This window comes from Fundulus heteroclitus, chromosome 9 (genome assembly GCF_011125445.2).
Source record: "Fundulus heteroclitus isolate FHET01 chromosome 9, MU-UCD_Fhet_4.1, whole genome shotgun sequence".
Lineage (NCBI taxonomy): Eukaryota > Metazoa > Chordata > Actinopteri > Cyprinodontiformes > Fundulidae > Fundulus > Fundulus heteroclitus.
In genome coordinates, this window is record NC_046369.1 from 8,842,468 (window position 1) to 8,866,382 (window position 23,915).

Here is a 23,915-nt window from a genome sequence, read left to right on the forward strand (position 1 = left end):
TAATTTTGGGAAAATCCAGATTTTCTTTTAGCCAATGCTCTGTCCTGGGTTTCAATGAAACTTTGCTCTATGTCAGTCCTGAAAGGGGATATTATTTTGGTAGCAACATGCAAAGTTGAATATATGTTTAGGAAATTATATCGTCAAAATACTCCAAAGAGGAAACCTTTTTACCATAAGACGAGGCACTTTAATTTATTCATTACTTATTTTTTAAGTTGGTGTGAAATTACACAAGTGAAGTGAAGTCTGTTCTTAGATGCGTGATACGACTAGCAGCAAACATTTTGTGTTGTATTTTCATTATTTTCTATGGCCTGCATTTTGTTCTATAAGCATGCTTTTAAGCTCGTAATAAGTTACACTTTAAAAAAAAAATTATTTCAATAATCCGAAGAAAATGTATTATTCTGATTTGGTTAAATAAATAAATAAATACATAAATAGAGATTCCATTTATAAGCCAAATCGCCCAGCCCTAATACATAGATAAAATCATTACAAATGAAAACCTGATAAACCAGTTCCCACTTTCTTCCAATACCCCTAAAGAAACCCATTGTAACCATTCGGCTTCAGGTGGCAGTGAATAACCCCCCCCGCACAGAACCACAGCTCAGGTGGGAGAATCTGTCAGAGGGAAAACTGTTAATCATGACGCTCTTCAAATCTGGCCTGTATAGCCACAAGCCATGTAGGGGACAACCAACACATTTACAAAGGTGCTCTACTCTGCTCAGAAGAGACAAAAATTGCAACTTTTGGCCTAAAAGCAAAATGCCACGTGTGGTGGTAAACCAGCATTTCACATAACCCTAAACGCAACATTCCCATGGCGAAACCTGATGTTTCAGACGCTCTCCATCCAGTCTGACTGAACTTGAGCTCTTTTGCAAAGAACCCGAATTTTAGCCTCTAGCTGTAGACATGCAAGGTTTGTAGACAGGCCCCAAAAGACTCACAGCTGTAATAGCTGCGATTCCTACCTGTGAAAACGGTTCTACTTCACAATTATGCACTACTTCATCTTGCTCTGTCGCACAGAATCCCACTAAAATTCAGTGAAATTTGTCGTCAGCATGTAACAAAGTGTGAAAAGGTTCAAGCGGTATTAAGACCTTTGTAGTGGGTTACAATAAAGGTATAATATCTAATGTACTCAGGGTTAAAAATGGCATGTCTGTTGATGTGCATGTTTGAATCTGTGTGTTCTTCTGTCACTCCCACCTCCGACTGTAAGGTGACACAGAGTGTGCACATATTCCAACAGCTTACCTCGTAGAGGAGGCATCCCAGCGACCAGATGTCAGATTTGAAGTTGTAGCCGTTTTCATGTATCCTCTCTGGTGACATGTAGTAAGGGGTACCCACTGGAGCACAAAGGCAGCGGGGGGGGAGGAGGGAACGGAGAAATAGAAAGAGATAGGCAGAGTAAATGTGAGAGGGACAAAAAAAAAAAAAAGAAAGTATTAATATGCTGCTGTGCCATTTTTTTTTAATTCTATTAGTTGATTTTTATTTTACTTTGTATAAAAATGTCTCCTTTCAAGGCTTATTACTTCCAGGGGTTTGGAATAAGGTAGACTAAGATGATCCATAACATAGTTCAGTATAACCATTGCACAAGTATTACAAAGGCATGTATAAATGTATAAAAAAACATGTCCGCACACAGAAAATACACACAAATCAGCTCTCGTTAGTGAGGCTATTTAATGATCTGAAACAGTAGTCGAAGCTGGCCCACTTCCAGTTCTGGTTTTGAAACTCAAGAATCCCGAACTGCCAAGGCGAATGGCAGCGCTCCAGGAAATCAGACCATCACCCAACTGGACCCAAAGAGGAGGCCCAGCTCAGCTTCACATCCATGACACACTGCAGGAGGCTTTGGAACTGAGCTGTTTTCCTAGCAGACTTTGACTGGCTGCTTTTATCATCTGCTTTCCGTTTACTGTGAATTCCCATGTAAAAGTCTATCAAGCAAATCCAGCAGGGCCATTTTATTGATCACATATGGTTAGAAGACGGAAACCTCTTCTTAGACTGTACGTCTTTCACATCCACTCAACAGCATGGAGGACGGCTCACTAAAATATAAACGTGATATGTAGGGCTCCCATGACTACTCAATGTAATCGATGGCAACGGTTATAATAATCTGTCGGGATCAATACTGTTAGCCGACAAATCATGTTTATGCATTTATCTTTTATTCTGCCAAACATTTTAAGCAACGTTTCTCCACACTGCTCTGTGTGAGGAGAAACTCCTGGCTGCAGACTGCAGGCACATGTTTGTCTGAGGGATCTTAACTCCAGTCAAGTTCAACTGTGTCTGAGATGCAGTTTCAAAATAAACATGGAGGATAACGCGCCTGAATCACCATCAACTGAGCTGTGTTAAGGTTTTTCAACATTTTTAAAATGTTGAAAAACATTGATCAATGATCCGAATATAGCTCGGATCATTGATATATGGACCTTTAATTACCCTGCAAACAAAAGGAATGACTTAAATAAGAGAAAGAAACTATTGGGTGTTATCGGGGTTATTTATTTTTTTGTATGGAGGTATTTAATAATAGTATTAAGTCAAACTTACTACTTGTCTGTTGGTATTTTATTCACACACAGGCTCGCCAGCTGAACATTTCTGACTGCCTTTTACCATTTTTAGCCGTAGTCAGGCGCCTAGCCTTAATAAGCGTTAAAATCGGAACTAACAGCAGCACTAAGCTTCAGATGTGGAACATTGATTTTAAATCATTTCTTAATTTTTATTCTGTTTGATGTATTTTGTCATGCAGGACAGTGTTTTTAAGTCCCAAAAACTGTGAAGAAATGTTTTTCAACATTTTACAATCACTGCGATCAGTTCCTATGCATAATGCACTTAAATAAATGTTTAACTGAGTAAAAGTATTGTTGAAATTGCACATACTTTTCTTAAACTCTGAGGTTGTTCATAATATATTTTGTAAAAGAGAAATTCATTTAATATAAAAACCAACAACAAGTCCACTTTTATTTGAGAAAATGAGTTTGACACCCCTGGTCTATAATGTCCCCACAGACCATTTAAACTCTAACACCTGTACTGTATTTTCTGGACAGAAATTAATGCAAGGCTGTTTGTAGCAGCATTAGGAAATAACTGTTGCTTTTTTTTGTCTTAGGTAAAAGCAAAGAGCTGCATGTTGCATGTTTGTGATTGGTCTGTGCAAATATAGTGATATGGTGTAATTGTGGTATTCGTAATTGGGTATCCTACAGTGAGAATAGCATATCGACCCACGTCTGGCTGCGAAGGTGCTATGACTGAGCTATTTAGCCGCTGACAACCTAAGGCTTCTAAAAACGTCTTCCAACACCCCAACGTCTAGTAAAGAACCTTCACTTGCAGAGAAAGTTCTATGTCATGATCTTGTGGTCTGCTGCATTAGAAAAAAAGACTTGGTAATAATAAACAGGACTAATGTTTCTACACACACACACAAACTCTCCAACGGCAGAAGGCACATTAAGACGGTCTAAGGAAGCTCAAATGATAAACTGTCATTAACAAAAAGAAAAAGGGAGAGAGGGATCATACTTGACGTCTGCTGACCTGAAAAGCTAGCACTTTTAAATTTTGTAAAGATCTAATTGGGTGAAAAAAAAAGAAAAAGCTTTAGTCTTAGATGAGCGGTTCTGAATAAAGAAGTGTTAACATGTCATTGTGAAAATAATCAGTATCCACACTGGCATTACAGAGGAAGAAAGAACAAATGTGGAAGAATAGCGTGTATGAGGGACTGGCGTTTTAATTGCTTACCAGGTTGTTATAGTAGTTAAGGTACGTTCTTGGCTGTCTGGCTGTGTGTGTGTATTAACACCCATGTTTGTGTGAGGTCTCATGGTGCGGTCTGAACAGGCTCCCCTAACATCCATTATTAGTTGATTAAAAGAATCAGTCTCTCTTATGCTAATAGTTGCATAAAAAGGGCTGCAGCGTTGGGCTCCGGCTCCTTTAGTGAGCCGAATTAAGGGCACATTATTTATTCATGCAAATAAATTGAAAGTCATGTAGGGATTGATTTCCATTATAGTGAATAGCAATGACAACACTGTTATCGCTGCATAACGGCACAAGTGTTGTTGAATGGGAGGTGAGACGCCATCGAGTATAAAGCACTCAGCACTGCCGAACCCCTGCTGACTGTACAGTGAAATGAACAAAAATTAATTCATTTGGTGCCATTTCCTTATAAACGTTAAACCTTAAGCTCCTACAAGACCATCCAAATGTTTCAGATGGAGTTTCCGTTAATAAACCTGCTTTTATCTGCGATCTATCCCGGCTTTGACGTCGCACAATCTTGAATCGCAGACGAAGGCGATGACTGCACTGCAAAAAGGGAACTAAAAATAAGTAAAAATTTCTTGAAATGATTGTAATTTTCCTTGATTTGAGCAGGTAGATAAGACTTTTTGCCAATAGAATGAGATTTTTGCACTTAAACCAGGAACAATTCATCTCTAAAATAACATAATTAGACATCCTGCACTTGAAATAAGACGATGGAGAGGAATTGTTCCTATTTTAAGTGCAAAAATCTTATTCCATTGGCAAATAGTCTTATTTACCTGCTCTAATCAAGGAAAACTACAATGATTTCAAGAAAATTTCAATTACTTTTAGTTCTGTTTTTGCAGTGTGAATTCTCATTCAGACTTTCTGATGACGCAGGAATCCAAGCAGCAACACAGTCAGACTGAACTGGAGAAAAAAAGTCACGAGATGTTTCTTCTACCTTTATTTTTTATCTTTCTACACATCCAACTGAGCCATTACCCCAATTCAACTATGCACAAATTATAATTTCTTTTTTTTGGGGGGGAAAAATGCTGTTCTCATAATGTCTTTTGTCACTGAGCTCTGTTTTGTCATCTCCTAACTGGAAGAGTTTGTTGGAAAACTGGTTGCAAACTGTAGGTGAATGAATGCGTGTATATTAGGATGTAACAGAACATTTATTCATAACGAAGCACCATGGAACAGCTGTCACTCACAGATCCATGCAGTCAGATGAAGAATACACCATTCACAGGCAAACACGATGCGTGCATACATGTGTTTAGGGCTTTTTGTTAAGCTTAGGATGCTATCTAACGTCCTCCACACCAAACTAATGCATAAATGGCCGTTAAGAACCAACATTGTTTTCAATCAGCAGTGACCAGAGCAGTTTTAGGTTTCCAGTGAGACAGTAGCAGGCCACAGAGGAGAAGGTACACAATAGGAGCTTTTTTTCTAATGCATTATTTATTCCATACTTTGATTATAAGGCCGCATTTTTTACCTTTTAGAACCCAAATTGAGATAAGCGCTTTTCTATGGCTGATAAATTGTATTTGTTATCACAGTTAAATTTGTCATGAGGGAACATCAGACCCAAACACCATTATGTTCTTAACAAACGTGCCTCCTAGTGTTCAAACGGTGGTACACTGACTGTTTAACATGCTCTGGCCTATTTGTGTTGTACATTCACACTGTGAGATGCTGCTAAGCTCTGAGCGGACTTTTATTTTGCCAAATGTAACTGGTATCATTGTTGATAAGCAAATAGAACAAAATAGAAGTCATTGTTTACATTTTTAAGGCCTTAAAATTTTGCAGTGACAGTGGATTAATTTTCCCATATCTGTAAAAGAAATGTAAAGAAAAACCAAACATTTGGCCTTTTTTATCTGTTTATATCTGCTGCTGGACCGTAACCCCACCAAACCGTGACACAAAAACAGTGGTGATTTAATATACCATAGGACCCCCCGGTGAATGTTCAAACCAAACGGAGGGTGTATACAGTAAGAACAGGTCCATATCTGTACAGAAGACAAAAAGAGTCTCTCTCGCTGTCTCTCTCTCAGTGTGTGCAGTGTTTTAGAAGAAAAGAAAAGTGTGCATCTGTGTGTGTGTGTACTGAGAAGCAGCTGAGTTGAAAGCCTTGGAGCTGACAGGCTGTACGCCTGGACCTCCATCCCAGCTTCACCACCCAGCTCCTCTGTTCAGCTGGATGGCTGGGCTCATTACAAACCCACGCAACGGCATACACACACACACAGACACCGATTCTCTGGATATCTTTGTGAGGTCATTTAATGACATAATACAATCCCCGGCTCCTTTTTCCCTCGACTTCAGCGGATGACTTCAACCTTCAACCTAGAATTTCTTCTACCCGCAGCACTGAAACCAGAACCACCTTGTGTTTTACATACGAAGAGGAGGAGACAGAATGTCCTTACTTTTCCAAAATGGGCACACAGAAATGATCAAAACCCAAAACCTGGTTCTCACAAAAAACAGTCGGACACAGATATAAATACATATCTGTCACTGCTCTACCCCACAGCTTTTCCACCCTTTTTTTTCCCTCCTCTGTGTTTTCTGTCATTCTCTCATTTTACTCTGCTCCTGCCAACTTCTTTTTTCTCCTCTCTTTTTGTCACTTTGTCACACTCTTTTCTTCTACCTGAGACACTGCACATTTCTTTCACTTTATCTCTGTCACCCCGTCCTCTGTTTCTTATGCTCATTTCGTTTTTTTTTTGTTTTTTTTTGTACCATATTGCCTCTCTCCCTTTCTTCCTCACTTTGCTCTCTCTCTTCACCCTCTTCTACTCTCCCAATTCCAGTTTTCTCACACCTTCTCCCTCTCTCCCCTTCACCTACGCCGTCATCTTTGCCTGACTAAAAGTCAAAGCACCAGAGGGAGGGACAGCGGGAAGGAGAAGTGACAACAAGCAAGGCACAGAAACAGCAGCAGGAGAGAAGGTGAGGTGACAGAGAGAGACAGAGAAGATCTGCTGTTTGAAACACACAGTGAGAAATGTCAAGGGGAGAGTCAGAGGCAGGGAGGGGGGCATGAAGCGCCCTGAGTCTCTCGTGTCGATAGGTCATGGTAACCTACAGACACTGTCTGCTTTTTTTCAGTACAACAACGTCCACGGATATCTGGATTTGGTAAATAAATTTGCACATAAAGCAGATGTTTTTGTGTGTGCAAGTCGCTGTTTTTTGGCATATTTGTCACAAACGGAGACGGTTGAAATGAGGAGTGGAAGAAAAAGTAAAAAGTAAAAAGAAATCTGCGAGTTCCTCTTGATGCTTCAAGCATTCATATGGGGAATAATGCATGTAAATGTATCAAACAGTATCAGTCAGTTTTAAAAGGAAAAGGATTGTTATAGTTTATATTCATGTAATTGTTGTACTTTTTTAAGCAGTGCCTTGTGAAATTCTACACAAAATAAACATGCATAAGCATTAATATTTGCCATACAGAGTACAAGAATCTGCACTACAATTTATTTATTTTTTTACTAATTTGTAAACTCAATCCAGGCTGATTCAGACTATCCGATCAACTTGACCAGTCTTCATGTAGGGCTGCCTGTCCTCCATCAGCCTAAAGAGGGTGCTGTGGACTCAGCTTTTAATGAGCAATCACACACACACTTTCAACCTGCTCTTCTGGCACTGCACGATGTTTGGTTGAAGGAGCTTCTGTTTTAGCTGGTCATGTGACTAACACGTTCTCAAAGTCTGAGCTGCTGTAGCACAGGGGGCTGAGAATAGCACACAGTTTGAGGTAATAACAGTTCGACATGGGGAGCAGACACGGTGTGAACGGCATCCCAGTAGTCGGCTGAATTTGTTTTACTGAGTTTTCCGGTGTATGAAGTTGCAGAAATGTCCAGAGGGATGCTGGATAACAGCTCAGCTGATAGAAGTGGAACTGTTGACACTGACATCTACCAGAGTTTACATTGTTTTCTGACATTTAAGGACTGTCTGATGTCTCACAAGTGGGAGTTTGCACATCGGAGCAGAGGCTGGAAATTAAATGTGAATCGAAATAATTGTCTGCCTTTTCGTGTGCGTACGGTGCGGTAGAAAAGGATTTCTGAACATCAAAACACTTTTTAGTAGCAAACAAAAACGAAATAAATATAAAAAGAAGTTTTCAAATGACCATTTCGTTTATTATTCAAACCACCCTGGCTGCGTGTAAAATTTCCCCCTTGTTATATGATGAATTAAGTGTGATAAACCACATTTTCTGCTCAAGTAATTACATTAAAAGAACCTGTCTGAAAACATTAAGTAGTCTACAGCATTTCAAAATGTAACACATAGCACCCCAAACATAAAAAAGCAAGAATAGATAAGAAAGTCACATTGACATGTATCAATCTGGTAAAGTTTATAAAGCAATTTCTAAGGCTTTTTGGGACTCCACCAAACCACAGTGAGGCCTATTAACCACAAACTGAGAAAGCATGGAAAAAGTAGAAAACCTTCCCAGGATTGGTTGGCCACCCAAACCTACTCCAACGGCACATCGTAGTCTAATCCAGGAGGGCAAAAAAGAACCCAGAACAACGTCTAAAGCACTGCAGGCCACTCCTGACCCCATTAAGGTCAGTTTTTTATACTCAACAGTAAGAAAAGGACTGGACAAATATGGCCTCATTCAGGGAGTTTCGAAGTGAAAACCCCTGCTGAGTAAAAGAACGCAGAGACCCGTCTCAGATTTGCTGACGGACACCTTAATGATCCAAAAGACTTTTGGAAATATTATGTTGATTAGAACTGTGACTGTTCCATCTGGGTTTAAACTAATGCAGCATTGCAGAAAAAGAACATCGACCAAAAGTGAAGAACTGTGCTGATGGTGAATACTGTTGTTCACCAGGAAATCCTAAAGGCCAATCTCCAAACATCGCGTTGTGATCTTAAACTGTTCACGTTATTAAGCTGAACAATGACCCGAAGCACACACGTAAAAAAAAAACAAACAAAAAAAACAACGTTGGCCTAGTCAAAGTTTGGACTTGCATTGGACTGAGACGCTGAGGAGTGCTTTAACACCCTCCAATGTGGCTGAATTAAAATAATTATGTTAAGCAGAGTAGACCAAATCTCATTACCAATTATTATCACAGAAGCTTGATGGTTGCTTTGGGCCAACCAGTTACTTGGTTTGGGGGCAATTACTTTTCCCACAAACAGGAAGGCCTGGTTGGACTGGATATACTTTCTCCTTAAAGCTATAGTTGGTAATCCTATTCAGAAACACTTTGTTATACAGTGTAAAATCGTCCCTTCCATCCATAAAGTAGTTAATACATTATGTATTCACAAAAAGGAGGTTAAAAAAAAATCATTCTCTGTGGGAGCTGCAGACCTGTTAACAATCCAACCAATCTCTACTGTTGGGTCCGAATGGCATGAATTTGTCATAAATTTGTTCCTGCTCTCACCCCCCTATGTCCCTCAGGTTCTGGGGGTCTCGCCTCATCTATTGGTTCTTCCACATCCCAGTCATTCTGATGCGCTCACATAACGCCAGCGTCCGTGCTCGTTCCTTTCTAGTTTCCGCTTGCTGGCTGCGCATGGACACTTCTAGTGTTTATGTATCCGGTTAGCTTAGCCGCTAGCCATTCACTGTAACTCCGCTGCTCTCACTGTAGACTTTGAACATGGCTGAGAGTCGCAAGAAGCGAACCGTGTTCAGGTTTGTGAGAAGAAGAGGAAGGCCTCAGCAGATAGAAATAAGACCAGGGTGGATTTGGGAGATTTCTTTTCATGCAATCTCCCTGAAGGGCAGTTGAGACAGTCTTGCGCATAAGTAGTTATTCAAAAAGAAACTTAGGGAAACTTCCAGAATAACCGCCAACTCTAGCTTTAATTATCAAAATCATTTAAACACTGCATCCTGCATTTACTCAGGTGATCTTTGATAAGAGGTGTTTTATGATCTGAAAATAAATCTGTAAGTGTGCTAATAGTTTTTCACGGCATGGTGTCAATTTCTATGCATTCGAAGCAAACAGTCACTTGAAGCCACATGCAGTCAGACGATGAATACGTCGATTACAAGCAATCACCACTCCATTCAGAACATGACATACCCATAGGATTAACTTCACTGCAATCCAAATGTGTGCTTTTTGTTGTAGTTTACCCAGCATATCTATAAATTAGATATTGATTTTTCTTTTAATAAAATTTGATTTGTTGAAATCTGTCACTCCCAGTGGTCTGCAACCTGCAGCTCCAGGGCCACATCTGGCTCCACAGTGGTTCTTTTTTTTTTTTTTTTTGCTCCATCTGCATAAAATTCCCACTGCAGAATCACACAGAATTAAATAAGCTAAATAACTATCTGTGCAAAAGGGCTTACATTTAATTTGAGCAGCTTTAAACGCCATCTGCCACAGAGACTACCATCTATGTTGCTCTTGCTCATTTAGTTTTTAAATAATTTTGATACAGACAGTTTTTTATCTTGTTTTATTTTCTCAAGCACTTTGGGTTAAATTCATGTTTTTAAAAGAGCTACATAAATAACTTGAACTTTCTATTTTTAAAAATCTGCAGTTAAGGAATAACATTGTGTTTCTTTTTAAACTATAAAATGATTTTCCAGAGTCTGTGCATGAAAAAAAAGAGTGATTTTTTTTTTTTTTTTAAAGGTTACAGTGTTTTCAGTTCTAGACTAACTTAATTTAGCAGGACCAAGAGGACAAACTGTACATTGGGGAAAGTTTCAATAACCCTTTCAGAAAAATGGTTGTTGTAGGAATAAAAATAATCAGCCAAATCAAGAACAATATATATTTTGAACACTGTGCTCCTGCAGCTCTAAATCACATCAATAGTTTTAATCCCTGCGTCGTCCCTCTGTGGTGTTGCAGGCTAGGTTGTTGTCTTTGGTATGGGGAACCAGAGTTTGAATCCAGATTGCGTCAGGAAGGACATCCAGCGAATAAACTCAGCCAAGTACCTGTACAAGTTGTAATGACTTGCTTTGATGAACGCCTGAATAAGGGAGCCGCCAAATGGAGCCACTCAGTAAGAATTCCCTGCAAATTCTGATTAGTATTTGATTATTTTTTCTATAAACGTTAATCGACTCTATTAATTCTGTTGTTTTATTCAACATTTTTACATTTAACATGGATGGAATCATTGCAATTCTTCTGCTTTTTATTTTTCTAATTTTTCATATTTCTCCAGACATATAAAATGCTTTATACTATACTAGACATTACAGGAACTCCAAGTAAAATGTATTTTGCAGAACATAGTTTTAAATTTTATGGTTATCAAAAATTAAGATTGGTAGCATGACCCAATTATAGCATATTGGGACTGAAGGAGTGGTCCCGATTTCATACTACTAATTCACTAAAGGTTATGTGTATTTCACCTAAAGGACAATAAACTAAAACATAACATAGTATTTGGCAATGAAAACTACTTTTTGCAATGAAAGGTTTTTCTGGAAACCTGGAGTTTCAGCACCTATATGACTTTTCCATTTTTACACAGATCATCTACCTAAACATTGCAGCAGACGCAGCACACCTTGTCATGGTAAAGGAGCTCTTTGACAGCCCTGACCTCCACATGCATGACAATATGCACCACCAGAGTGAAAAAAGGAAAAGAAATCTTGAGTATCAGCTTGAGAAACATGACAGAGCTCAAGGTGTTGACTTGGGCCAACTTCTGACTTCGCAGATCCCAACAGGGCATCGGTGAGACAGAAAAGAACAAGTCCAGTGCATCGAGAGCACATTCTGCAACCCTGAAAACTACAGTTGGTACCACAGATCTGTAAAAAAAAAAAAGTTCATGCCCACTCCCTGTCCCATTTAAGAACGTGCAGTTCTAAAAATATCAAACAAATGGTTTTAATGATGGGTGAAGTTTCTTTCTGTGATAGTAAAACAACACTTGCTCCCTTCCAGGGGTTAAAACCCGGTGAATACAAGCGGAAATAAACAACAACTCATGATGTATTACTCCGTGTTCTAATATGAAATAAAAAAACAACAAGGCATGAGGCTTAAACAGAGTGTAAAAAGGTAAGTACATGCCATAAATGTAAAGTTGGAAAGGGGGAGAATCTGAGGTCGCTGAGCAGCCTGAGTTTAAGATGCAATATGGCTGCTGCACAAAAAGGAAAATGTAGTTAAATCTGCTGATATGAACTATTTATTCGCACTTGTAAAAGTTTCTATCACATTAAAACACCGTAGAACAGTGTTGCACAACGCTGTTAACACATTCCCCTAGCTTGTACATAAATGCACAGAAATACATTATCAGCAGCTTGTACTGCTATTAGTAGTTAGCAAAACATATTGCAAATCCCACTGGTTTCCCACCTTGGAAGCAGAATCCGCTCAACTGAGTTATGTCATTCCCAGATTTAGCATCAAAACCCATTTAACTGGGTTTGGCTATGGACCTTCACAGATCAATGCAACCACCTTAAATGTCTTTCTTTCAGAAGTAAAAGATGCAGAATTTAAGCTGCATTGACGTTACCAGCAAACATAAAAATAACCCTCACAACAACCAAAAAGCAACTTTCATTACAGTAAACAGAGGTACCGCAATCAGACTATCATCAAAAGTGGTTTATTTCTGTTAAACCTGCTAACTGCGGCTCACAGATAAAGAAAAGTCAAAAAATAATGTTCGTCAGCCACTTTAATTATTGCTTAGGTCCAATACATTTTACAATACATTTTATAAAGACTACTGAATTGTCCTTGAACAGAAAGTTGAGTGGAAGGAAAAGTGCCGTAGAAAAGGTCGATTAAGCGTTGAGGACTGAAACAAAGCTTTTCAAGAGCTTGGGTTAGGCCCTACAGGGTCTGTACGTAGGTAAACGTTATTCTCTGCCATCTTAAATGCTTATTAGCTGCTGCGACTTTTAGGCAGTATCCCTGCGCATGTTGAGTTTCAAAGAACATAGCACCCCCAGTGAGGGAAATACACCGTATTCAAGTTTGCACTGTTGTGATGTAAATGGAGATTGTAATTTGAACGTCATGCAAACACGTTAACAGAAACTGGAAAAAAAGTCCCGTTTTCATTGGATCGATGTTGTGTAAACAGCCTTAGATTCACAGGGTGGTGAGAGCACCTGGAGTTAGTACTTCAAGGGTCAATAGACAGACCCAGATACCCACGATATGGACCATAACTTTTGTATTCCTTGTCTTGAGGCGTTCCTGAACCAGGAAACAATGTCAGCAGGTCATTCATTCCTGCTGCTATCAGATCTTACAATGCTGCACTGTAACTGTGACCATAACTGTAATAAGTAATGTGCAGTAAATAAGACATCATATGCCCATTCCAATTTCTTTTTCGGTATTCTTTTTGATCCATTGTATATATGAAGATTCACTGTATATAACTGAATGCACCTTCCCTACTCTACACCTTCTTGTATGAGCCGATGTGACGAGTGAATTTCTCCATTGTGAGATCAGTAAAGACTATCTTATCTTATCTTATCAGAAGCATCTTACCTGGGCTAAGGAAAATATGGACAGTCATCTGCTGGTATTGGACTAGCGCACCCTGTCATGGTAAAGATTGACAAGTTAATCTGCCCGATTTGGACTTTCTCAACTCCTACACTGATTTAATTTTCCAATAGGACCTGCCACTGCTGAAAGTACCAAGAGCAGCTTTAATACCCCTATCACTGTGCTTGACTGACCAACAAAGGGTCCTGACCTAAACCCCATGGAGTCTATGGAGAATTGTCAAGAGGAAGATGAGAAAGAGAGACGCCAGAGCGAACAATACAGATGAGCTGAAGGGCGCTACTAAAGGAGCCTTTCTGAACCTTTCATCAGAGCGACAGGCGGATCACATCCATGCCACGCCACATTCACGCACTATTTATTGCAAACGGAGCCCCGACTAAGCATGGAGTACAAAAACAGTGCCATATGTGGTCGTACTTTTCAAGAAGGCTTCTCTTTCTGTATGACTAAATATTTTTATTGGTCTTGTGTAAAATTCAAATTTTTGGAGAGAAAAACATTGTTTTATTAGCTGTAAGCCATAGTTATTAAAATTAACAGCAATAGATACATGAAACGTAATCCCCCTTGTTGTAAACTAATCTTTGAGTTTAAATTTTAGAAAGGATTTACTGAATTAAATCAACTTTTAATTGGCGTTCTACTTAATTTGATGAATCTGTTTTGATTTCAAAACCAAATACTAGGGCTGAACAATTAATCGCATTTTCAATATAATCGCAATTTAAAAAAACGCAATTTCCAAATCGCAGAGTCTGCAATTTTTGGCTATGTAACAATTAGGGAATTAGACACGTCCATTAGGTGTTGGTAAAATTTTTAAAGTGGGTTTGCCTCCACATGGAAGGGAAGACAGTTGCAGCAGTGTGATAATCTAATTTTATTACTTGTTTTAGAGTTTATATAATCATACATAGCATTAAGTACAGGTCAATCAGTTTAATACATAGACTTGCTTGTTGGTTTCCCTTTATGTTCAACAAGGATTGATGTCCAAATCAACTAAAAGCTGTTCTCTTGAATAATATTCTGATTAATAGAAACATTAAAAGTTCTTGTTTTAAACAGTCCTTGTTTACAAACGTCTTTATTTAGACGCCATTTTTGTTGCTTGTGGTTAATGCAGAGAAAAGTCAAAATTGCAATTTTGGTTGAAATATATTGTAGGCAGTAATGCAATCGTTTCTGCTCTGAGTTTAGATGCTGTGGGTCTTTTAGCAACTAATCTGCACAGCGAGGAAACAAAATGATTTGTTGTTTGTATATGTTTAAAAAGACATGATAAATTAAACTGGGGGGGAAAAAAAAAAAAAAAAAAAAAAAAAAATCGCATTAAGTCGAAATATTAAGGGGGAAAAAAATCGCAATTAGATTATTTTCCAAAATCGTTCAGCCCTACCAAATACACATAATTACATTTTTCACAGATCTTATCCGACTTGAAAAACAAAACACAGGATCAAAATCAAACACCCTAAAGATGCGTCATGTGTAATCAGTTTTGAGTTATGTGTGAGGAGGTAAATGGGTAAAATGGGGTTTGTTTGTTTTTTTCTGTGTCCATGCCCTAAATTATTTGGGGATTTTGTGCAGAAACTTTCACTTCCTTGAAGGAAAAATGAGGTGCTACATGATGTTACTTCCTACAAGTGACTAACCGGTCCATCAACATGAACAATAACCATGATTGTAGAGCAGGCTTGCTGGTTTTATTGCACCCAGTCACAGTAAGACCTGTGTGACTCCAGCCTCAGTCTTTAACGGCGTCATGGTTAAAGGTCAAGCCAACAGGAAGCAGTTAAGTGGCCTATGGCGAGGCGGGACTAAGCCCTGAGAGGACTCGATGACTACATGACACATGGCACCAGACTCGCCGTGCCTAATGAAACACCGGTGGATTAGAAGGCGTGTGTAGACCGTTGTGATTGTGGTGATTTACCAAGCGAGTGAGCAGCAGTTGTTTTGGAGCTGAAGAATCTTCCCAGTCCCAAGTCTCCCAGCTTAACCACACCGGTAGCTGTGATGAACACATTGGCTGGCTTGATATCTGAGAAAAGAAAACCACAAAGAAAAGAAATTCAGAAAAATCTCCCAAATTAATTTGGCAAACGTTTTTTAAGTCAGCACACAAAATAGCCATCTGAATAAGAGACATTAAAATATCATTTCAGTTAATGTGGGCGTTAGCAAGCTGTTTTTCTGAAGTAATGGTAATGCGACCTGCCGAAGCCTTTGAAATTTACGGCTCCCGTATAATAGCGAGCAGCTTTTGAATAGGCCGTCTCTGCTAAGTGGCTGTTAGAGCTCAGAGCTCAGGGTTCATTAGTGTCCCTGTGTCCTAATCAAAGTCAACATTAATGGCAATACATCACCTGTAACCGAGAGGGTCTCTGAACGAGCAGCAATCTGTGCACATGAATCCCGAATGGGGCCTCGTAAACAGAACATTTTTTAGATGATGTGTTTGTTACCAACTCGACTCTAAGCCTGTCAAGGCGCTGGGGCATATTAATGAGTTTTATTATTACAGGTTGCATTTTTACAAGTTAAATGATAAAGTAAAACACGTCTTGTAACTTTGAACAACAATCAAGGGTTTCGACTGCATTAGCAGTTTGCTTTAGCAGTTTTCTTGGCAACAAAGGCCTTGTTTTTTTTTTTAATGATCTTTAGAAAAGCATTAGAAAGTCGGCCTGTGACCAGAGGCAGATGATTTTTGGCTTGCTTGGTCCTGATCGATGTCCTACTGGTTATAAATTTAAAGAAACAATCTTTTTTCCTAACAGAGAAGGGAACAAACTGTTTTAGTTCCGTTTTAAATTGAGACTTTCATCCCCTTCGTGGGGACCAGACGTGTTTAAAAACAGATGTTTCTGAACAAGATTTTTATGGTTTTATGGCTTTTATTACTTATTTCCTGTATTTTTATCCTAATTTTAACAATTGATATAGTTTTCCATTTCTGTGTATGAGTTACAACATGTATTCCCCCCTTTGGGATTAAAGCCTTTTAGAATTGAATTGAATTTCTTGATATCAGTAAACGGCTGATAGATTAAGGTTGAAATGAAGCAACGCCACATCATACAAAAACAAAAACGGGAAATGACCAAAGCTGTAAAAGTACTAAATGGTGAAGATGCTAAATGAGCAGCACTCATAAAAGACGAACCCAAACTGTTTTATTACCACAGTGGAAGCACAGATAGGCACACACCAATCAGAAAATCCAATATGAAGATGTGCAAAGATATGCATGTGTAGGGCAATGCTACCTCTGTGCATGATTCTTCGGGAGTGCATGTGCTCGAGCGCACTGCAGAGCTGGACGAAGTACTTCCAAACCGTTCTCTCTGGGATGAGCCTCTTCTGCTTCTTAAAGTGCTGCAGTAGGTAAACAAAGACAAAGAACCAAGGTTACATTAAAATGCAGCAGGGGCAATGGACAAACAAAAGGTTTTACTACAAATTGAAAGGAGAAAAAAAGTACAAAGGATAGAGTTACTAGGTTGGCATGTAAGATTTTATGTGTTTGTGGAGTATTCCTTCCCCACACACTGACTCCACTCCTAATGCAAGCCAGACCAGGCTATCGTCTGTCCCTTGCCTAACCAAGTTCTGTCTCATTTTGTCTGCAGCTTACAATGGAAAGCACATGCATTCTCAGGAGCAGAGGAAAGAAATTTGTGGTGCCTTCTTAAACTCCACCATCTGGCACACAGGACTCTTGTTACGCGGAGCCCACAGTGGCAGAACGGTTCCTCCTGTTTTCAAAGTTTATACACGAATAACTAGATGGAAGGCTCAGAGTTGTTCTTGGTTATCAACACTGTGGTTCGACTCAAAAATAAAAGCACCGTGATGACACAAGGGCGAACTGATCAACAACGACTAAATGAAACAACTGACTCTTGGAGCTGCTCCTCGTGCAGCTGCGCAGCAGAGCAGGCCATAAAAATGCATCAAGTTCTCCTATGATCACAATTTAATGGGGTGTCCTTCAGGCTCCAGCTCCAGGAAAGAGAAGCCTGGATGTAAATAAGGCTAGACGAGAGCTGTGCACGTGAGAATTGGAGTTGGGAGTGTTTAGCTGACTTTTACAAAAAAAAAAAAAAAACAGGATGCATTTCACCAGGAAGTCGTACTTGCATCCAAAATGTGTTTCACAAGACGGACCTAAACTCCCACCGCATTAAATGCAACAATAGCAGGATATTGCACACACTATAAACATACTTCTACAAAATCACCCTTTGTTGCTTACGACTGTCCTTTTTATACATGGATTTCTCAAAGCATATAAAGGTGCATAACTTGAGAACCGCTCAACAAATTATTCCATGTTCAAGGTGCACAGTGAGAAAATGCAGCCTTCCCGCAGATCAATCGATACCCCTGGTACATTAAAAAGAGGCAACTAGTTTAAGAAGCGCGGCTGCTGAAAATCCGACCTAGGACGGAGGGAGAAACCGAGGTAAGCTGGAAGTTTACCCAGGACTGCTTTACGGGCAAAAAAAAATGCACCACAGCTTTTGTCTGCAAGTGGTCAATGATGTCCGACCCACCAAATCATAAATAATGCAATGTTTGCATTTGTAATGAGGAAGAGCTTCGTGGCACACTAAATCAAGGCTCCAAATAAGGGAAGCATGCAAGAACAATATATCACACCATAATCAATCACAGGCAGAAAGGTTGCTTTTGTGTGTGTTTTTTTTCTGTCTAAGGAATAAGGGAAGATTAATCCTCAGAGTAATTTATGATATATTCAGTTTGCTCCTTTGATACACAAAATGCTTGCAGTGCAAATAAGTGTAGAATAGAATATACCTGTTCAAACGTATGAATCTATTACAGAATCGGCTGCAGAGATAACAAATAACCAAATTACATTTGAGAGCAAAATTACACTAACCGCAGCTCTGGTCTGAACTTTACATATACTGATCAAGGGCATGACGAATGCCTCCAATTATTGTTATTAAAAACAAGAATTTGGGTGCAAAAGAGTTGTCAATCCACACATGTCCAGAATTACTGGAATAATTCTCCTGACAAGAGACTAGACAACTTCTCACATCTTAACTAAGAGGTTGTTTAAATTTATTGGTTTCTTTAAATTTATTGGTTTCTTTAAATTTATTGGTTTCTTTAAATTTATTGGTTTTGTAAAACGGGACCCACCTTTAAAGCATTATCCAGGCAGATTCAATGGGGTCATTCCAGGAGTTATCCTGCTTTATCCATTTAAAAAACACAGTTTTAAAGTGTTTTTTGGGCTCAACATCCTTTTAGGAGACCCAGTTGTTTATATTTCAACCAGCTTACTGTTGATCTGAAGCAAAGTTGAAGAATTTGAAGGCAGTCCTCCTGCCTACTGTACAATCTCTGTGCACTGACCAGTAGCAGAGGCAGCGAATTAAACCCTCAGCATGATGTTACCACCTCCGTGCTTGACAGCTGGCTCGGTATCTTTATGTTTTTAGCATCATGTGGACACCCTGACACATTTTTCTTGCCATTGTGGTCAAGCAGCTACATTTCTCATGAGTCTGACCAGAACAAGAAGATATTTAACAATTAACACATTTCAGTCTTGCTTGAGGGTGACGGTTTCGGAGCAGGGGCTTTCTTCTTGCCCTGGCTCTCTCTGTCAGACTCTGGCAGAGTTAAACCAGCTTCTCTTTGGACAGAGGCACACCAAAGATCCAACCGCTTCCAGTTCATGAGGTTTGTGCTTCTGCTGTTCACGGCTTATTCTTGAAAATACTAACTACTTTCCTTTCCTTGGGCCCTGAATGTTAAAACCTGGTCAGAAAAGGATGCTAACAGAACAATATTCCCAAACATAAACACTGGGCTTTGAAATGGAAGAAGAAGGCCAACATTATGCTTCGGGATTGCCTTGACTTCAGTCCCATTTAACATTTTTGGACTAAACCTAAAAGTTTGGTCCGTGGCAGAAAACCAATCAATTTAAATGGATAACTGAACAACACTGCCAAGAACAATAACTGAATGTTTAGCCACTATTACGCCCAAAGTCTGTTTATGACAAGAAGTGCGTGGTATCTCTGCAGCTTGCTAGGGGACATTTAACAAAACATTAAAGTTTTCATGTATATATTTTAAGCTGCACTGGTAGATCAAAAGAAAATATATAACAAATACTAGTGCACTCAATTACAGTTTCCAAAACTCAACGAAAAAGTTATGTTTCATTATCCTTAAAATTCTGCAAAAACAAGAGTTTGTGTACATCTATAGATCAGAAAATGTGTATACCTTTATTCATTTAGAATAAATATGAGTGGATGTAAACTTCTGACCAGAACTATAAACACTGAAAATATTAAAGCATTGAAGCCCCTCACTGAAATAAATAAATGTTAAACTCCAAATATGTCCTCAATTTAACAAGACACTGCCAGTTACAGCCCATATTATTCATACCTTAGACAGATTAAGGTTAGAGATGATCTTTTAATGTGACCAACTAATATAAACGTTTAGGAACGGCCTAGTCAAAGTCCTGTACAGATTAGGATCGTGGCAAGAAGACCTTTCCCGCCTCAAGGACTTGGAGTTCATCACCAATGATAAAGAGTCAAAATATCAGTGGAAACATGGAAAAACCCAGTCAACAGTTATAAAAGGGTTCAGTTGCAGTAATAACAATAAAGATTAATTGTTTAGGATATAAATACGTAATTATAACCCTTCATTTCTCTCTAAAGATAAAATGTTTTTTGTCATGATTCTATACTGATAACAAAAGAGTCAGACCCATAAATAACAGAAAGATGAAGTCTGGACGATGGTGTCTATTCATGTGTATAACAAAATAATAAATAAAAAATACAAATGTCACATATTCCCTAAATCCCTCATTCACCATATAAGCCCAAACAATCCTTGCCGTGACATCCCTAAATAAACCTGCGAGAGGATATTTAAGGCATGAGACGATACTCCCTGCATCCGTTAAGACATCCCAACAAGCTAGGATAAATATTCAACTGTAGCAACCTTCCAGTGAGAGGGTCTGAAGTACCTGCTTACAATATAAATGTAGGTGGTGGTGAATCTCTGGACGCCATTTATAATAAGTAAAGACAAGAACACGAGTACGGTACCATTAGAGGGACAACAAAGACTAACAACAGTAGCAGTAATGAAAATTAAAAAAGGTGGGAGATGACTAAAAAGGGAGTAAGGTGTGATAAAGACTGGAATAGAGATAGACGGATGGATGAAGTAAGGGAGGAATAGACCTTGGCCTACATCCAAACAAAGCCCCAGTAAGGAGCCATTCTTTCTTTGCCCCCCATTTCCATATCAGAGGACCGTTTGATGTCAATGGGGGAGCACATAGACACCCACCAACACCCTCTTTTCTATGCCTTTAATAGCAAACACTGCACATGCAATATTCTGTAAGTGCATGCAAATCAAGGACCATCTGATTTCATACGGATCCTGAGATGGTCCGAGAAAAACGGAAAAGTAAGAAAGAGACAGAGAGAATAGGAAAAAAAATACACAGTTTGCAGGACAATAAATAAAAAAAAGCATTAAAAAAATCTAAACATTTTAATAGGATGTTCTTGTTTTAAAATACGACGTGTTATATTAATGCGTTTACTGAACACTACAGCCCGGGGAGGGGTAACTAAAATCTGGCAAAAAACATCTGGCCTGCCACTGTTAGACTGGGAAAAAAAAACAATCAATTAGAACGGTGCAGAAGACAAATGGTGCATAGAAGTAGCATGTATATTAAGAGTTTGTGTTGTCAGCAGACATACGGCTGATGACACAACCCCAATACTCTCAGCATCTCTTAGCTAAGATAGCAGTGACACTTAGTGGTTTGTTATCCTACCTCCATGTTACCTGCCATCTTACATCTTTGTAAAATGCAACTCTGAGCATTTGCTTGAATCTGTGCCTCCATGTTTGTGTCTGCACCTTCTATGCTTACAAAGTAGACTATATGTATGAGTAAGGTGTGTGTGTGTGTGTGTGTGTGTGTGCTAAGCCTGCCATGTTCACTCTCTTGTACCACTAATCCTCGCCTCTCCTAATTTGCTATGTTGAACTGTGCAGATGTGGATCTGCTGAGTATGACTGCAAACAGCTTGTCGAGCTGTGCTGATACAACGCTGCAGCATCATTTATGCATAGCAGAAGACCAGGCTTTTTACATACACGCTCCTAATTTGCTTTACTGGCAGATTTTTTTTATGATAACTGGAGTGTCGGTCTAACTCGTAGTCAAAAAGAAGAAATGTGAGCTCTGGATAAAAAATAAATAAATAAATAAATAAACAACACTGCTGAATAGATTTTAGATTTTTATTCTAAATCTTGAAATTAACACAACCACAGTGAGATTAGATGTTGAATTTTATTCCACATTGCTACTGCTCCAACTAACAACTTTAACGGCAATTATTTCAGCTCAGATTCATCCAAGTACCCTGTACATCCAACAGACGCTTGAACTTTATTTCCACTAACAGTTCGAGGTTTTTAACAATGTCTCTTTCACAGCCTTGGCAGATGTAAACACATTCTAGCGAGATGAAAGACGCTTGCAGGAGGCCTTATATATTAGTGTGTTCCAGTATGAAGGGATGATTAAGACTCAGTGTCCAGGATGTCAAACCCCTATAAAATAACCGCAAACCACAAGCCTTCTGCAGTCATGCCTTCATTTATCAAAGGATTCACTGGCAGTTTCTGCTTGTGCGTGCACGCAGCTGTACAAGAGCATCATAAAGAGTCGAACTGGGTATAATTTAAATCTGGCTTTGCCTCTCAGAATTTAGATTTGGAAAAAAAAACAAAAAAAAGCTTTTGCATAATAATAGTGTATGAAAGTGGTTAATAACAACTTTGTGAGTTACACTCATTGTGGTAAATACTTTTGATTTCGCTCCATGTTTTGATGTAGAGTCGTGTTTAATTACAGTAAGATATTGTGCTTTACAAAGTTGTTTATACTCCTGAACCTTTTGGACATTTTTTCACATTACAACCATGACTTCAATTATTTTGTTGGGATATTATATGACAAACTAACACGAAGTAGACCACCAGTAGTAGTGAAAACGAAGGAAAATTACACATTTTCCTTTTTTTTTATCTCCAATTTGTATTCAGCACCCTTGAATCCACACTTTGCAGCTCTACCTTTCACTGGAATTACATCTACAGGACTGCAGATCTGTTTCTACCAGCTTTACACATCTAGAGACCAAATTTCCTGCCCAGTAAGTAGCTCAAGCTGAGACCATTTGGATGGAGAGGATCTGTAAACATAAATTTTCCAGGTTTTGCCAAAGATTCCCAATTGGACTTAGGTCGGGGCTTTGAGTAGTCGTTTGAAGAAATGAATATCCTTTGATTCTGTTAGTTCATTTTATTAAAGAGAAACATAGGTCCATAGCAAAAAAGGAAACAGAAAGAATGAAATCCAGTGTTTTACATTGAAGGGTAAAACGTGATTCCACTTCGTTAAGTGAAACCTAACTGGGATTCATGCTGGAACTAACAGAGAAGAAACTATACTATTTGTAGTCCTTTAACCTACACACACATACACACACCTGTACATGAGATTCTGCAACATGACACGCTGTAGGGATGACCCCCTCTCAATGTGGATTCCTTCAACTCGCATTTTATGTATCATTTCAAATGCAAAGAGTTTGGGCTGCTTGGATGCAACAGGTGTCCTATTGGATGTCAGCAGGGTTTTTTTTTTCCAGTACCAGCGATGTTCACATTCAGCTTGATGCTGTTTGATGTGAGTAATTCAGTTCAGTCCTGAGTGAGCTGCACACCTTACTGCTGTTGAAAGACGCGTACGCTAAAATAAAGTTTTGCTTCCGTCCACCATTTATTCTCCACTAGAAACATTGATGTCACCAAGCAGCAGAGTTCAGTGATAGCTGGAAGACTAAGTTTTGTTTCGGTGTCACTTTTTGCTCTACTGAGCTTGTGTGCATTACTTCTTTTCCCCAACAATGGACTTCTTTTTGCTCTGCCTTGAAGGCCACATTTATAGCGCGAACAACTAATAACTATCATTTCAATAGATCTCTGCAGATCCTCCAGAACTAAGAGCCTCTCAGATGCCTCCCAGAGTGACGCTCTCCTTGCCCAGCATCTCAGTTGAAGTGGACAATCAGCTCTTTGAAGGTCTGAACTTGTCAGATACAAAAGTTTTTGGCACAACTTCACCAACTTCCAAGGTCCATGAAGAGGGTCAACGAACTGGTAAGACGAAAATTTCAGCGACACTTGAAGTATTAGGAGCAAAGTTTATTAGCAGACCAATTCGTTTCAACTTGTGGCCTTCTTTAGGTTCATCACAAATCACCACACTTGTTCTATTTAAAAAAGAAGTACAATCCTGAATAAAAAAAAACAATCATTTGTTTACACATAAACTAACTGACCGATCAGCATACAGGGGATGGTACTAGTTGAGTGCTT

General features: G+C 39.0%; 1 protein-coding gene across 1 annotated transcript in view; it reads right to left on the reverse strand.

Annotated features, from left to right (window-relative positions):
* nek7 (NIMA-related kinase 7) overlaps window positions 1–23,915 on the reverse strand; it is a 98,493-nt gene that overhangs the window by 20,325 nt on the left and 54,253 nt on the right. The window contains exons 6-8 of the mRNA XM_012857036.3: window positions 16,685–16,793; window positions 15,349–15,456; window positions 1,276–1,370 (exon numbers count right to left, since the gene is read on the reverse strand). Of these exons, the coding sequence (XP_012712490.2) occupies window positions 1,276–1,370; window positions 15,349–15,456; window positions 16,685–16,793 (312 nt within the window). The remainder of the gene's footprint in view (window positions 1–1,275; window positions 1,371–15,348; window positions 15,457–16,684; window positions 16,794–23,915) is intronic.